The following is a 14,336-nucleotide window of genomic DNA, read 5'->3' on the forward strand; positions in this document are numbered from 1 at the left end:
GATGGAGCTTATTAAACTTTGCCACTTTCAACTACCATTTCTATTTCAATCTTTAACCCTCTAGTGCATACGCCTGCCTTAAGGCGGGCACCTGTTTAATCCAGGAGTTGGGCGCCTATAATTTTTTTCTCATAATTCTCAGTTGCCAGCCTTAAAGGTATTGCCACACCGCACATATTAGCCTAAGAAACATGTCAATCCGACGTTTCGATTTGACAGAAATCTAGGTTGAACTGCATTTTTGAGCTAAGCATGCTGCGAAAATTGTTTGTGGAAGTAAAAAAATCAAATAAAATACTTCCTGACACAGTACAGCTAAAAAAAATTACTGGTAAGTAGTTTGTGTAGTGATCTATCGAATTGAATAAAGATTTGAAGGCAAAAAATAATTTACACCTGTGAAGTGAGGCTTGGTCGGTAGCCGCCTTAAGGCGGTATCATGTTAGTGGATCATCCTAAGTTATAGTTAGGGTGTTAGTTTATCATCCTAATAATTGATGCGTGAAAATTCTACTTGTACACCTTTTAGCTCTTTGTTCATGAAATTTGGTATCTATATACATACATATATCATATTATACTATTATAACAAAGCCATAACATTTGTTTGTATGCTCACAAAACTCTCAAAAAGTACTGAACAACAAATCATTACGAAATTTTAACTACAGTGTCCTTGAACAACAAGAAGGGATATAGGTTCTGTTTTATGACGTAAAATATAATTAATCCGTATAAAAAATGGTATGTACCTAAAGAAGTCATGACTGAGATCGGTATCTGATATATTGGCCGGCGCGTTTCGTGAGGGGTATTCTCCCACCATACCGCTTACCTGCCTCGATGCTCCTTTTCTCAACGTTTTTTGACTCGCTCTCGTCCCATCTCGCTCTCGTCTTCGCAGAGCAAGAGTGAATCAGAAGTGGTGGGGATAGCGCCAAGCTCCTGACGTGTAGGGCACACCGAGTTCTTAGCGTAGAAATACATACATCAGAATAGGTGTGCATAGGCTCCGAAAAAATTCAGGAGTTTTATTGGTCAGCGGATTGATTCTTTCTCGATATTTTCATCTCGTATTGGTTTACGCATACCTTTGTAAGGCACACAACTATTACGCTCAGATTAAATAACAGCCATACGGCTACGTTCAGGGCGGAGCCGAGCAGCGTTCCCGTTACTTCACCATACCCTTGGGGGACCACGCAACTCCAATTGACAAATCCACGATCGTCAGATGGTGGTGGCTGATTTCTCCTCCATCGCTGCTCGCGAAAATCAACTCACCGGCCAATATATCTGATACCGACCTTAGGCCAGCTCGCGATGGCTTCTCGCGCTTCTTCTGTGCTTTGTTAAATTTCACAATGCACGATAAAATAATTCTCTATTATATCATAAATATATATTTTTTTGAACATTTTTTCATAGTTTTTCATTAAAAATAAAGTATTTATTTTAAAAAAAAACACTACATTTCTTGTACTTGCTACATGATCCCGCCTTAAGGCGGTGACCCAGAAGGCTGCCCTGGGGAGCCCAGACGTCCTCCAAATTGAAAACAGACATCGGATTCGGTCTCTTCATCCCCGAATTAGACTAGTCTAATTTTTCCAACTGAATTAAAAATCTATGCACTAGAGGGTTAATGTACTTCTCTCTTTCACTCCCATTTTGCTACATCCCACAAACAGCGAATTCAACGGGCGGCCGATGAGCAGTTGCCTCATCTACCCCCCAAAATTGTGATTTTATCCAACCTCTATATTATTTTTTGTTTCCCATAATTCTCATACCACACGCGCGTAAATTTATTTGTAATTCTTGTAGGATGTCCAGGAACGTTTTCCACCTTTCTCCTTAAATCCGCCACTGTAAATCACTTCACCCTTCTACCTTTTCCATTTATCTCCTATGCCCTAATGCTTCCCTACCTGAAAGTCTGGAACGTCCTTAGTTAGTTCTTTAATGGCAGTGTTCTCAGGATTTTCCAAACCGACGTCGTCCACGAGGTGAGTCTTCTGCTTGACCAGCCTGGGTTTCGAGCCGCTCATCGATGACGAGGTCCTGGACTCGGCGTCCAGGTTCAATTCGGAGGTCAAGATGGAGCACAGGCCGGGGATGCTGGATCTAGATCGCACCAGGTCTAGCCGTTGGATCTCCAGTATATCGCCCAGGCTCTTCGACTTTATGCTCAGCGAGTCGGACTGCTTGCTCAGCGTCGCGTTGGCGTTCTCCACGCGGCGCAGCTCGATGGGCAGCTCGTCCACGTCCGGCGGCTCCTCGTGCTCGTAGTCCTTCCTGTTCTTCCCGCTTCCGCTCTGCCAGCTATCCAGGAACCAAGGTCGGCTGCCAGACCCGCGCCTGCCGCCCGCCAGTTTCTGGAACAACGGGCAGACATTGTGTAAAGAATACTCTGGATCGTCGATGCTCACTACCCTGAGTCGTACAAACGAATGCCTCTCGTTCCTTTTACGCGCCTCGAACCCTCGCCGATGCCCCTGACGTCATCGGCATTCATCGAGAATCCAAGTTACATTGTATATACATCTTACGTGTCCTACGGGGCCTCGCGCCTTCGACGACGGCGAGCGATGCCCCGTGTGATTTTCAATATTCTCGTATTGAGCGTTACGACTTCCTTACAATTGCCTTGGCATCCTATGGATCTATCGGGCGCAGCCCTCGCGACGACCGTGCCCCGGGCGGGTTTAGCGAACGGTTACCCTAGTTTTCGGAACGAACAATGTTGCGGCTGCCCGCGAAATCGATAGGGCTTCCCGTGACAATGTAGTTACGTATTGCGGGATGTTATCGTGACGAGCGATATATACTGGGTGTCCCTGAAGCGAACAGGCGAACCTTGGGGGGCTTAATCTACACGCTGGACGTAGAAGAATGTGATCGATCAGGGACAAGTATTCTTTGCGAAAGGAAACACGGATTGCTTTTATATCGACCTGACACTTTAAAGAATACGCTGAAGAACGCAAACTGTATACATATTCTCCTTTTCATTGACCTACTTATCCCTTTATCACCCATAATTCCGACTTACTGACCTTAGTAAGTTATTTCACAACCGAATACGTTTTCATTACAAAATTACTCTGATAATTTTATCTGTAAAACGCTTCGAGCTCCAATTCGAATATATTTGTGAACAGTGGCGCACCCAGAAGGGAAGAGGAGGTCCCTGACCACGACTGAAGTAATTCAAGAGCTTTGTAAAAAGACAAGGAAACTGGGTTTCATTTTATAAATAAATATTTATAACGACCTTTCATTGAATTAGCGTTAAAAATATTTTTACCCGTTCAACTCGGCTCCCCGGAAGATTAAATCCTGAGTGGGCCACTGTTTGCGAATGTAACTAGTTACTGTCCGTTGCAGAAAAGAAGGCGCCCGAATACAAAGTAAGCGAACACAGGGCACAGGCGGCGGGAGCCAATGCGAGCGAAGTAGCTCCCTTGCCCCGCTTAGCGACCGGGCGCCTTCTTTCCTGCAAACGGCAGTGCTTTCCCTCGCAACGTAGTTTTTAATATCGCCACCAGTGTCAGAATTATTTAAAGCGGCCGGGTAATTTAGCAATTTAGACCGCGACGCACGCGAGCGTGGCCTACACGTGACACCGGGGGGAGATCTCGTTCAAGGAAATTTCGCCGTGCCGCCTACCTGCAGAGCACGACGGAAAAAGCTGTAGCAGGTCTCGTTCGGGCTGGATAGGCTGCTGGTGGATGGCGATGGACTGAATATCGGATCGATCCAATAGCCCTTGCTCTTGCATTTTCGTTGGCTGTTCCTGCAAGCAAGAGCGTCATTACTCGGTAATTATCGTAATCACCGCGGGAAGCGTTTCGAGAACGAAAGCGTAGGGGGGAGGGCAGCGAAACGCAATTTCGAGCGGTAATTTGCCTGGGTGCTTTCAAGGATTTTCGAGCCGAGCGCAATTGCATGCTTTTATGTTCAAAGGACACAGTGGATGTGTACAAAGTGGTGGTTGAAAGAAAGTTTAGGAGGAGAATGATAAAAAAATGTGTCATAATTATGCATGTAGCAAAGGGATACCAAAATGGTAGATATAATCTGGCAGTTAAATTATATAAAATATTTTCTTCTTTTTTTAATTTTCTTTTAACCAGCCCTGTGAGTACCGTTTGGGGGGAGCTTAATATCGTCGCCTTTTGGCAGACTTTTTGTGAAATGCTAGAGCTAGTAATACTTTGTTGAAGATAATTACCTTTGAGCATTTTGGGTGGAACGCGAGTCGCTGGCGTTTGGTGCGCCTGAGTGCCGCAACCTGTCGGACGAGCTCGTGCAGTACGCTTTTGGCCATGGTACCAAGACATCTTGAGACTCGAACTGCGAACGGAAAATGGTACCTCTTTTGAGGATAGTTTGTGGGGAACTTGAATTCTAAAGATGGTAGTGTTTGATAGAGAGAATAAAGGTATATTGGCTTAATTGCAGGATGCAAGAACGAGTACTGGAATTCTGTGAGTATTCGTTTGGGAAATGATCTATTTGGAGCGATTAATGCTTAGATCTTAAAATTGGATTGATATTCGAATGAAAGAATTTATCTTCGCCGCGATGCAGCCGCCTGCGAGTATTAATTTGAAAAATTATCTATTCGAGAGATAATGTGTTTCGTGAATGATTTGTTTGGGAAATGATCCATTTGGGAAATGATCTACTATTTGGGTAATTATCTGGAAAATCTTTTATGTGGAAAATTATTTATTTGGAAAATGATCTATTTGCAAAATTATTTACTTGGAAAATGATCTATTTGGGAAATTATCGATTTAGAAAATGATCTATTTGGAAAATTATGTGTTTGGGGAATGCTCTGTTTAGGATATTTTTTATTTGGAAAATTATCTGTATGGAAAATTATTTATTTGGAAAATCTTTTATTTGGAAAATGATCTTTTGCAAAATTATTTAGTTGGAAAGTCTTTTATTTGGAATATGATCTATTTGGGAAATTATCAATTTAGAAAATGATCTATTTGGAAAATTATGTGTTTGGGGAATGCTCTATTTAGGATATTTTTTATTTGGAAAATTATCTATATGGAAAATTATTTATTTGGAAAATCTTTTATTTGGAAAATGATCTTTTGCAAAATTATTTATTTGGAAAATTATTTATTTGCAGAATTGTTTATTTGGAAAATCTTTTATTTGGAAAATTATCTATTTGCAGAATTGTTTATTTGGAAAATCTTTTATTTGGAAAATTATGTATTTGCAGAATTGTTTATTTGGAAAATGATCTATTTGGGAAAATATCTATTCGGAAAATGATCTACTTGGAAAAAGATCTATTTGAAACGATCAACGCTCAGATCTCAAACTTGAATTAGCATTGAACTGAAAGAAGGTATCTCCACCGCGATGCAGTCGCGTAAACAGAGACATCAGCCTGAAAAGTATGCATACCGCGAGCAGATTGAAACGGTTTACCTTGGCTACGTGCATGGGAACAATCGTATCGATTGGTCGTCATGCTCGCGTGGGTGGTATTTCATAGGCATGTTCGAGCGCCGTTTGAATTCAATCGTATCGGACGACAGCGGTTTTAAGCCGCCCCGAAGCTATACGAATGCCAGCGCGATTCGACAATCCCCCGAGAAACCGACCGCCGTGTAAAGCGTCGGAAAATTCGCCGCGCAACGGGGAACGGGATTTACCTTCCTGTGCCTTTGTTCCATGGCCCATACGGATATGACCAGGCGGCCGCCGATACGCAGCACGCGGGCGAGCTCCTTTAGAGCGTGGACCCTCCTCTCGGTTGTGGCAAAGTGGTGCACCACGGCAATCGAGAGGACCGCGTCGAAGCTTTCATCGCGAAAGGGTAGGGCCAGATTGTCGCAAATCAGTACCTGCAACGAAAGCGGTAGCCTTGTTAGTGGCCGCTACGCGGAAAATTTCTGAGTGGCTAGGTGATGCCCCAGTTAATATAGCGCTGAGTGCGTGGGAGTGTAATGTAAGAGTGGAGTGACGTTTTCATTTAGGCTTCAATAAGCGTTTGATGTGGATGGGTTGAATAGTTGCCTCTACGAGATTTTTATATGTTGTAAAAGTGGAATGAAAAGGTAGTACTGTGTTCTTTAGTTTTACCTTGGTAGTATTTAACTTCTGCCTCTAGAAAATTGTAGTATTACGCTATGTAATCTTAGCTCAAAAGTACTCAACTTCTGCCTCTAGAAAAGCGTAGTACTACGTTATCTAGTCTTAGTTCAAAAGTACCTACTCAACTTCTGATTCTAGGAAAGCTTAGTACTACGTTATCTAATCTAAGCTCAAAAGTACTCAACTTCTGCCTATACAAAAGCGTAGTACTACGTTATCTAGTCTTAGCTCAAAAGTACCTACTCAACTTCTGATTCTAGGAAAGCTTAGTACTACGTTATGTAATCTAAGCTCAAAAGTACTCAACTTCTGCCTTAAGGAAAGCGTAGTACTACGTTATCTAATCTTAGCTCAAAAGTATTCAACTTCTGCCTTTAGCAAAGCGTAGTACTACGTTATCTAGTCTTAGCTCAAAAGTACCTACTCAACTTCTGATTCTACGAAAGCTTAGTACTACGTTATCTAATCTCAGCTCAAAAGTACTCAACTTCTGCCTTAAGGAAAGCGTAGTACTACGTTATCTAATCTTAGCTCAAAAGTACTCAACTTCTGCCTCTAGAAAAGCGTAGTACTACGTTATCTAGTCTTAGTTCAAAAGTACCTACTCAACTTCTGATTCTAGGAAAGCTTAGTACTACGTTATCTAATCTAAGCTCAAAAGTACTCAACTTCTGCCTATACAAAAGCGTAGTACTACGTTATCTAGTCTTAGCTCAAAAGTACCTACTCAACTTCTGATTCTAGGAAAGCTTAGTACTACGTTATGTAATCTAAGCTCAAAAGTACTCAACTTCTGCCTTAAGGAAAGCGTAGTACTACGTTATCTAATCTTAGCTCAAAAGTATTCAACTTCTGCCTTTAGCAAAGCGTAGTACTACGTTATCTAGTCTTAGCTCAAAAGTACCTACTCAACTTCTGATTCTACGAAAGCTTAGTACTACGTTATCTAATCTCAGCTCAAAAGTACTCAACTTCTGCCTTAAGGAAAGCGTAGTACTACGTTATCTAATCTTAGCTCAAAAGTACTCAACTTCTGCCTCTAGAAAAGCGTAGTACTACGTTATCTAGTCTTAGCTCAAAAGTACCTACTCAACTTCTGATTCTAGGAAAGCTGAGTACTACGTTATCTAATCTAAGCTCAAAAGTACTCAACTTCTGCCTTAAGGAAAGCGTAGTACTACGTTATCTAATCTTAGCTCAAAAGTACTCAACTTCTGCCTCTAGAAAAGCTTAGTACTACGTTATCTAATCTTAGCTCAAAAGTACTCAACTTCTGCCTCTACAAAAACGAAGTACTCCGTTATCTAATCTGAGCTCAAAAGTACTCAACTTCTGCCTCTACAAAAGCGAAGTACTACGTCATCTAGTCTTAGCTCAAAAGTATTCAACTTCTGCCTCTAGAAAAGCGTACTACTACGTTCTGTAATCTTAGCTCAAAACTACCCAACTTCCACTTGCAAAATAACGTAGTACTACGTTCCTTAGCCTTCGTTCAAAGCTCCTCGACTTCTACCCCTGGAAGCACTTAAATCTTAAATAGTACTACGTTCTCAAGTCTCATCCCGAAGGTACTCTATTCCTACTCCTGAAAGAACACAGTTTTACGCTCACAGCTCTTAATTCAACTGCAATTAACTTCTGCCCCTGGAAGAACGCAATACTACGTTCACGGTCAGCGACACCCTAATTGACGCTGCAAGTGTTTAACAGCAAGCATTGACCCCCGACAGTGACACTGCTTTCCAGCGTTACCCTGCACAAAATTGCACCACCCGGCTAATCGGAAAAGCGTTTCCTGCAGGAAGCATTCCGTGTGCAATTAAGCACGGTAGTTGTGATTAGACCGATGTAGCAGGATACGGATGTAAGAGTCCGTTTCCTGCGCTGCTCGCTCTACGTTTCCATCGAAATGATATATTCACCTCATTTTCCTTCTGGCGCGCGATATCCGTGAAACGCTTGCACCGGTCCACTCCCACCTTAAAGATGCTGTGATTAACGCTCAGGTACTTCCCGTTGCCACAACCTGAACAAACCAGCCCAACCGTTAGCAAATTATCTCCATCGAAGTCTCGCTTTTAAGCTAACCACTAGGCACTGAATTCTCACTCCGTTCAATCTTACGGGGGAGAAGGGGAGTGCCCTTTTAAACAATCAAATCAATAATTTTTTTCTAATCTTCAAAAGATGTGTAACAAATGCTATTAATCAGATGTTCTATTGAGTTAGTGATTTAAAAGAAAAAAATTGCTAAATAAACATATTAAGTAACCCTTTTAAGTAACCCAGGGGATTTCTCTAAATTTCACTGTGAAACACTGAAGGTGTCGTACGAGACCCCCCCCAACTATTTGCTCAGCACGAATTAAGCAAAACTTTCTCAACAGTATACTCCAAGTGTCGACAACCAGAAATGCAAACACAAACTATAAATAATTAAACAGAAAAATAAAGAACACGATAATAATTGTAATGAAATATTTCCTTCACCAATATTCAAACCCAAATCCTTACTAAATCACTGCGATCTACCAACTAAATTCCCCAAGTTATTAACCCTCCGTGGTCACAACTTATAATCACAAATTGGCATTTTCGAGTTACCATTTTCGTATTAGTATTGAATCTTGTATCTCTTCAGTGATAAATGTACATTTATGCTCTAATAGTTTTTTTTCCATAAAAGTAAATTTTGATATGTCGAAAATTTTTTTTCTTAAAATTCGCCAAATTGTTAAATTTTGTTATTAAGATCCCAACATCTACAGAAATATTAGCAAAGACATCCTGGGGCGCAATACACCCCGCGTGACCACGAAGGGTTAACTTCCTCCCCCTCCTTTAATATTCAAAACAAAGGAAAACAAAAATCCGGTGACATCCCGCTCCACAAAATACGACGAAATTAATGAAATTATATTCACAACGCTAGCAGATGAATTCACAATAGGGCGGAGAGGATAATTTAAATTTGAATTTTCAGTTGGCCTGGGTGAGGGATAGTCGTCTTTTGATTAACCAAACACAACTGTAAAAAAATTTTGGAAAAATATTCATGTCTGCAGGTTCCTTTTACTCCTAAAAATGATTATATAATTATACTATATATGCAAAAAATTAAATTTGAATTTTTAGTTGGCCTGGATGCGGGATTAGTTGTCGTTTGATTAACCAGACACAACTGTAAACAAAAATTGGATGGAAAATTTTTTGGAAAATATTCATGTCTGCAGGTTCCTTTTTCTCCTAAATAATCACATAAGTAATCATATAATCATTTTTAGGAGAAAAAGGAACCCCTGCAGACATGAGTATTTTCTAATTTTTTCTTTTACAGTTGTGTTTGGTTAATCAAAAGACAACTATTCCGCACGCAGGCCAACTGAAAATTCAAATTTAATTTTTCGCATATATAGTATGATTATATAATCATTTTTAGGAGGAAAAGGAACCTGTAGACATGAATATTTTTCCAAAAAAATTTTACTGTTTTGTTTGGTTAATCAAAAGACAACTATCCCGCACACAGGCCAAGTAAAAATTCAAATTTAAATTTTCGCCTATATAGTATGATTATATAATCATTTTTAGGAGAAAAAAGAACCTCCAAACATGAATATTTTCCAATTTTGTTTACAATTGTGTTTAGTTAATAAAAAAACAACTATCCCGCACCCAGCCCAACTGAAAATTCAAATTTAAATTTTCGCCTAGTTGTATAGTATCGCTCCGCCCTAATCCACAACCACGCTAGATCAGCCAAATGGTGTTATACAGCGTCTTCTATGTACACCGACGCGAGAGTCTCGGATCATAGGCGGAGCCTGGCTGCCACAAAGTTCGCCGTCCGATGAGTTTGTGTAATCCGAGGAGAACGGATCCCACGGTATTTCAGCGGCGTGGGATCAACTGCCGCACACCACCGCGCGTAATCTACACGGACTCCCGTCGATACATCCGCGCGGAGGTCAATTGATCATGTGAAAGCGCGAGTGACCGGAGCCAGCGAGGAAAACGCGAGCAAAGGGAAGGAATAAGAGCCACGCGCCCATAAACGGACGCGGGGGCATGCCGTCGTTAGTGTCGCTACAACGCTGAGCTTGGGAAACTCCGACTTTTGCGAATCTCAGCTGAACGCATGATTTTGTTTCTTCGTATACTGGGACGAAGTTTTGAGGGTAATTAATGCGGTGGTGAACCCTTCGTCGACACTCCAGGTGTGAGGCACTCGTCGTTGATGTCGCTCTGTACCTTCTATACCCGAAATAAATACCTTTTTTTCCAAAGTCGACTTACAAACTATTTTCCCCTGAAAATATTATATCCGAACAACAACTCTGTAGATTATTACTTGCTAATATTGAAACTTGTCAGAGTTACAATTTTTTGAAGATTTTCTTCGTGTTTTCTCGACATACCGTGATCTAGATATTTTTTTACAAAAATTGTGCTAAAATTTCAATCCAAAAACTATTGCAATACACTTAAGGAACCTTGAAATTGACCCATGATATTTTTTGTAAAGATTGGATTCTTTAGATGAGAATGGCAGGCGTTTAAAAATTGCTCTGGGTGCCAGCCACCCAGGTATGTTAAAGTTGGTCGAAAAAGGAGGCGTGTCAACGAAGGGTTAAAATTCAAGTTTTAAAATAGCGTTGGTGCACCCTAAAATTTTGCTCTCTATGCTGTAAACGAGGCTCGTTAAAATTTTACATTTCACAGTGTTTCGCTACCTGCTTATTAATATTTTAAATAATTTATCGTCGAACACTGCAGAGGTGTTTTGGAGGAAATTGGCTGGAATCGTCGTGAGGGGGAGGCAACGATGCTTCGAGTGGATTGAATAAACTGAATGAGGTATGGTTACAGATTATACCCACCGATGTCGCACACAAGGGCCCCCGGTTCGAGCTCCTCGAGGAACTGGTAGATCCGTGGCCAGTGCCTGCTCTGTGCAGTCTTTTCGGCGCATTGCTCGTACACCTCGTGCACGTAGGCCTGCTCCAAGGCCACCGACCGAGCTACTTGCTCTCCGTCGCTTTCAGACATCCCTCTCGCTGTGATGGCTCACCCTCATCCGCACGCGTGTCCGCGATACTGCAAGCAGAACGATCATTCTTCGTAAATACTTTTTCACGACTACTTTAAAACAGTCAACTGCGTTTGATTTCCATTTTTTTCGATTGACAAAATTTGTAGAGATAGTTTAAATATCAATAAGCACGTAGCAATAACTGAATAATAATAATATTAATGGGTTGTTTGTAAAAAAATTCCGAAATAAAACGACGAAAACGCCTCCTCAGGCCAGAATACCACCTTAACTCTACCACCTTAATTTACTTGCAAACTGTTTGCCATATGAAAAAATGATTCCAACAAAAGTTGTAGGGTACGAAGGATGGCACACAACGTAATAATCAATTTTTTGTTATTCTGCTTTTCTATCAAGGTATAACGACCATCTTGACTTTTCGAAACGTAATGTGCAACATTTGCCCCGAGCAAATCAAAAGATTATTAAATGCTGATTAAAAAGAACTACACGGGTCACAAAAGGCCCGATGTCTACAGCCGACGATCAAGCCACCAATAACGAACCTCCTGACCCCCTGTCGCGGGGCAGTCACGTAATCCAGGACGTAATCCACGATTCGACTCGGTGTGACGAAAGACGGTCACGAAAATTACCGTCGCCGATTGAAACGCGTGTCTAATATGACTAATACCCTCGCGTGACGCCAGAGCTCGTCGAGCGGGAGAGTTCATTTCGATTTCATTTGGTCATCCGTCGATTGACATTCCGTGTAATCGACCAGCGACGAAAGGATTCCGGTTCCAAGGGTACCGGTTTTCGTACTTTCTCGCCACTTTCTTTTATCCAGCAGGCTCGCGCCTCTGCCCCCACGGTTGGTACCCCATAGGGATCGAACACACGTTCGTTGCAATCCTGACGAGTTAATACGCTGGTGTGTGTCCACGTTTCGCACTTTCCTTGGGTTCCTTCAGTGATCAGTTTGCACTTTTGCATGACTTTATGAAGGTTGCTCGTTGGAGACTGCGGAGCGCTGATTCACCGCCGGGTCAATCCTGAACCGTAGGTACATTTAAAGGGAATGTCACGGAACAGGGAATGTCACGAGACAGCTTTACCGAGAAAATTAAGTTTTAATACATTAGTGTACCAGCGTAGAAAGCAGGTCCAATGGATTTATCTGCATTCTTCATAACGCCACGAAGCTTATACTACTCTAATTAGGCACCAGAAAGAAATTAGCAGTGAAATAATAATTGTTTTATGTTATTTTGATATTTTGATATTTTTATATTTTTTCAAGTCTCAATAGGACAGATATGATAGTGTCGGTTTATACAAGGTCCAACTGACGCGCTGCGCCTCAGAGTTTCCTCTATAGCAGCATTGAAAACCAAGCAAGATGGAGTTAGTGAGCATTTAATCTCTTTCTAGGAGACCACCGTGCACAGGCCCACAGGGTGGACGGAAGGAAAGCAGAGTGAGGTCTGAAAAACCACGGGGTGTCTTAACTCGATGGGATTTCACCGTAAGGAATTTTTGCTATTGGGCAGGCCATAACACGGTCACGAATTATAAACGTTCGCAACCGAGGAAACCTACCCTAAGGTTGCCAGCAGCAAGCAACGCACCAGGAGAAAAACGGTCACCCATCTTTCCCCGATACGCGCCCCACGACGCTTAACTTCGGTGATCGAACGAGAACCGGTGTTTCCATCGCGGCCACTGCCGCTGGCAGTCTCAATAGGACAGTATATTGAAACCAAATAAGATATTTCCACTTTTATTGTTACCGAAACAAGAAAAACCACGCAGATGCACTAATCTGCAGTCCACGCGCCACCCACAATATAAACAAGGAAAAATGAACATTCCCCGTTTTTAAACCCCTTACCCTGCATTTTCTGTTATATGTATGTGTTCCAAAATAAATTTAAGGAGAACATGTACTGGTTATGAAGTGTGTTCCTTCGATGCGCTTTAGCGTCTTATCGATAGAGGAAGAGAAAAGTGGGGTAGCTCGCGTTAGACCAGTGTTTCTCAAAGTGGGCGCTACCACTTCCATAGAGGCGCTACCGCCCCCATATGGGCGTTTAAATCATCTGGGGGGCGTCAGACATAAGGGGGCGGAAATGCGGGCGATTAAGATTTGAACGAACATGAGGCTGCGCGTGATTACTTAACAAAGTTCATTTAGTGTGCAAAACTGTAACACATACGCAGATTTTCTTATATCAGTGGAATATTTTTTAACAATCATATCCAGTAGCGCACTCAGGATTTAATCTTGTGGGGAGCCGAGCTGAACGAAGAAATATTTCTAATGCAAATTCAATAAAATCCATTACGTGATTATAAAAATTTGTTTAACGACTAAAATCCAGTTATCTTTCCTTTTTACAAAGTTCTGTTTTCACAAATTAATTCAGTCGTGGCTACATTAATCTCTTTTTTCATTTTTCGGCGATGCGATCGTAAACATTGGTTGACAACTGCGTGGAAATATCATAAAGAAATTGAAAAAAAATTGTAACCGACTTCAAATAAAAATAAAACTGTATTACAAAGGTAAAAATATTTTTTTCCTTATTTAATCTACGACTTCCAATTTTTTAAGTCAGCGCCAGATTTGGTTCCTCCCTTTTGAAGTTGGTTAAAAATGGGACACCTTGCATATGACAGAGGCGATTGGAATAATTTTCTAGCACTAAGGGTGGCCTGGAAATTTTTTGAGAACCACTGTGTTAGACGACTCCTCGTCTCGAGGATAAAAAGAACTACTTAGGTAATTGTGGTTTCATACATATTCCTTAGGAACACGATTTTATTCGCATCACTTGTATAATACACTTAAAGAAAAGTGTTGAAAGCTTCGTTGCGTAATGCGAAGGTGCAATCAGATTTTTATTATGTAAATGGAAATAGAAATTGGAGTATGACAGATTCTACCCGACCAGTTAGGTAAGAATGTCTCCAGCTCACTAGTGAAGGGTTAACTGTGAAACGAAAGTCGGAATCATTTCCAAGAGATTCATGCCCAACATCTGAACTCGCACGAAACACTGCTCCCAAGAGTGCACCTTGCGTGACATCAGTTTCGAATTGCAATTGAGGACCTCGGAGCGAGAGGGGCGCAGCTCCATTTTGGACAGTTTTTTTTAGT

General features: G+C 41.4%; 1 protein-coding gene across 1 annotated transcript in view; it reads right to left on the minus strand.

Moving 5' to 3' along the window:
- Positions 1 to 14,336, minus strand: part of Fid (class I SAM-dependent methyltransferase fire dancer) — a 51,449-nt gene that overhangs the window by 9,526 nt on the left and 27,587 nt on the right. The window contains exons 2-7 of the mRNA XM_076830915.1: positions 11,019 to 11,235; positions 8,061 to 8,164; positions 5,697 to 5,888; positions 4,238 to 4,359; positions 3,673 to 3,799; positions 1,932 to 2,378 (exon numbers count right to left, since the gene is read on the minus strand). Coding sequence (XP_076687030.1) covers positions 1,932 to 2,378; positions 3,673 to 3,799; positions 4,238 to 4,359; positions 5,697 to 5,888; positions 8,061 to 8,164; positions 11,019 to 11,187 — 1,161 coding nt within the window. The 5' untranslated portion in view covers positions 11,188 to 11,235. The remainder of the gene's footprint in view (positions 1 to 1,931; positions 2,379 to 3,672; positions 3,800 to 4,237; positions 4,360 to 5,696; positions 5,889 to 8,060; positions 8,165 to 11,018; positions 11,236 to 14,336) is intronic.

This window comes from Andrena cerasifolii, chromosome 2, assembly GCF_050908995.1.
Source record: "Andrena cerasifolii isolate SP2316 chromosome 2, iyAndCera1_principal, whole genome shotgun sequence".
NCBI lineage: Eukaryota > Metazoa > Arthropoda > Insecta > Hymenoptera > Andrenidae > Andrena > Andrena cerasifolii.